This window comes from Meleagris gallopavo, unplaced genomic scaffold, assembly GCF_000146605.3.
Source record: "Meleagris gallopavo isolate NT-WF06-2002-E0010 breed Aviagen turkey brand Nicholas breeding stock unplaced genomic scaffold, Turkey_5.1 ChrUn_random_7180001924325, whole genome shotgun sequence".
Taxonomy (NCBI): domain Eukaryota; kingdom Metazoa; phylum Chordata; class Aves; order Galliformes; family Phasianidae; genus Meleagris; species Meleagris gallopavo.
The window spans coordinates 1-802 of NW_011186809.1; the positions used below are offsets into that span (position 1 = coordinate 1).

Consider the following 802-nt stretch of genomic DNA (forward strand, 5'->3'; position numbering starts at 1 on the left):
CTTTGTGTTCTTTACACCTGGCAAGCTTTTCTGTTAATTTATTTACTGAAACTTTTGGAATAAGTTAGCTTACTAACCTATTGAGAAAGTAAATAAATGAAGTCAGTTTATCATTAAAGCAGTTCTTTTCACTCCCTAGGAACTTAAGAAATATGGCGTTACCACAGTGGTAAGAGTGTGTGAAGCTACTTATGATACTGCTCCGGTGGAAAAAGAAGGCATTCAGGTTTTGGTAAGTAATGCAGGAGCAGCGGTTTGGAGGTTGGTATTTTAGTTGTTCTTTTTTAAACAAAACTTTTTATATGTTACATAGTCACCACCTTGATTCAATTCTGTAAGCGTATTCTAGCAGCTCGTGTAAGCAAAAGCTATTCAAATCACTTAGGGGTAAAAATCTTGGAGTAAACTCTTTCATTCAATGAAAACAGGTTGAGAGGAATGTATTCTTCGTAGTGTTAATTTTTTAGAAAATTATAAATTCTGATGCACATAGTAAAAGTTCTATCTCTTAATATGTATTTATGTGTTGTCTTATAGGATTGGCCCTTTGATGACGGTGCACCACCATCCAACCAGATTGTTGATGATTGGCTAAACCTCCTTAAAGTTAAATTTCGTGAAGAACCTGGTTGTTGTATTGCTGTACACTGTGTTGCTGGTCTTGGACGGTGGGTGAAATTCTAAAGATCTGTTGAATTGCCATTCGTGGTCATACTTCTTAAGATTTAGTACAAAAGTGTAGTTGGGGCAAATTTCAAAATAGTCACAGATCTAGTATTGGGAGGAGCTCACACTTAAAAGT

The 802-nt window shown here is 35.7% G+C and overlaps 1 protein-coding gene across 1 annotated transcript; it reads left to right on the forward strand.

Annotated features, from left to right (window-relative positions):
• Positions 1-139: 139 nt before the first annotated feature.
• Positions 140-774, forward strand: LOC104916603 (protein tyrosine phosphatase type IVA 2-like; the record flags this gene model as incomplete). The annotated part of the gene is made up of 2 exons (XM_010727629.2): positions 140-232; positions 538-774. Coding segments are annotated over 2 exons (240 nt in total), but the record flags the coding sequence as incomplete, so codon positions are not given.
• Positions 775-802: the final 28 nt, after the last annotated feature.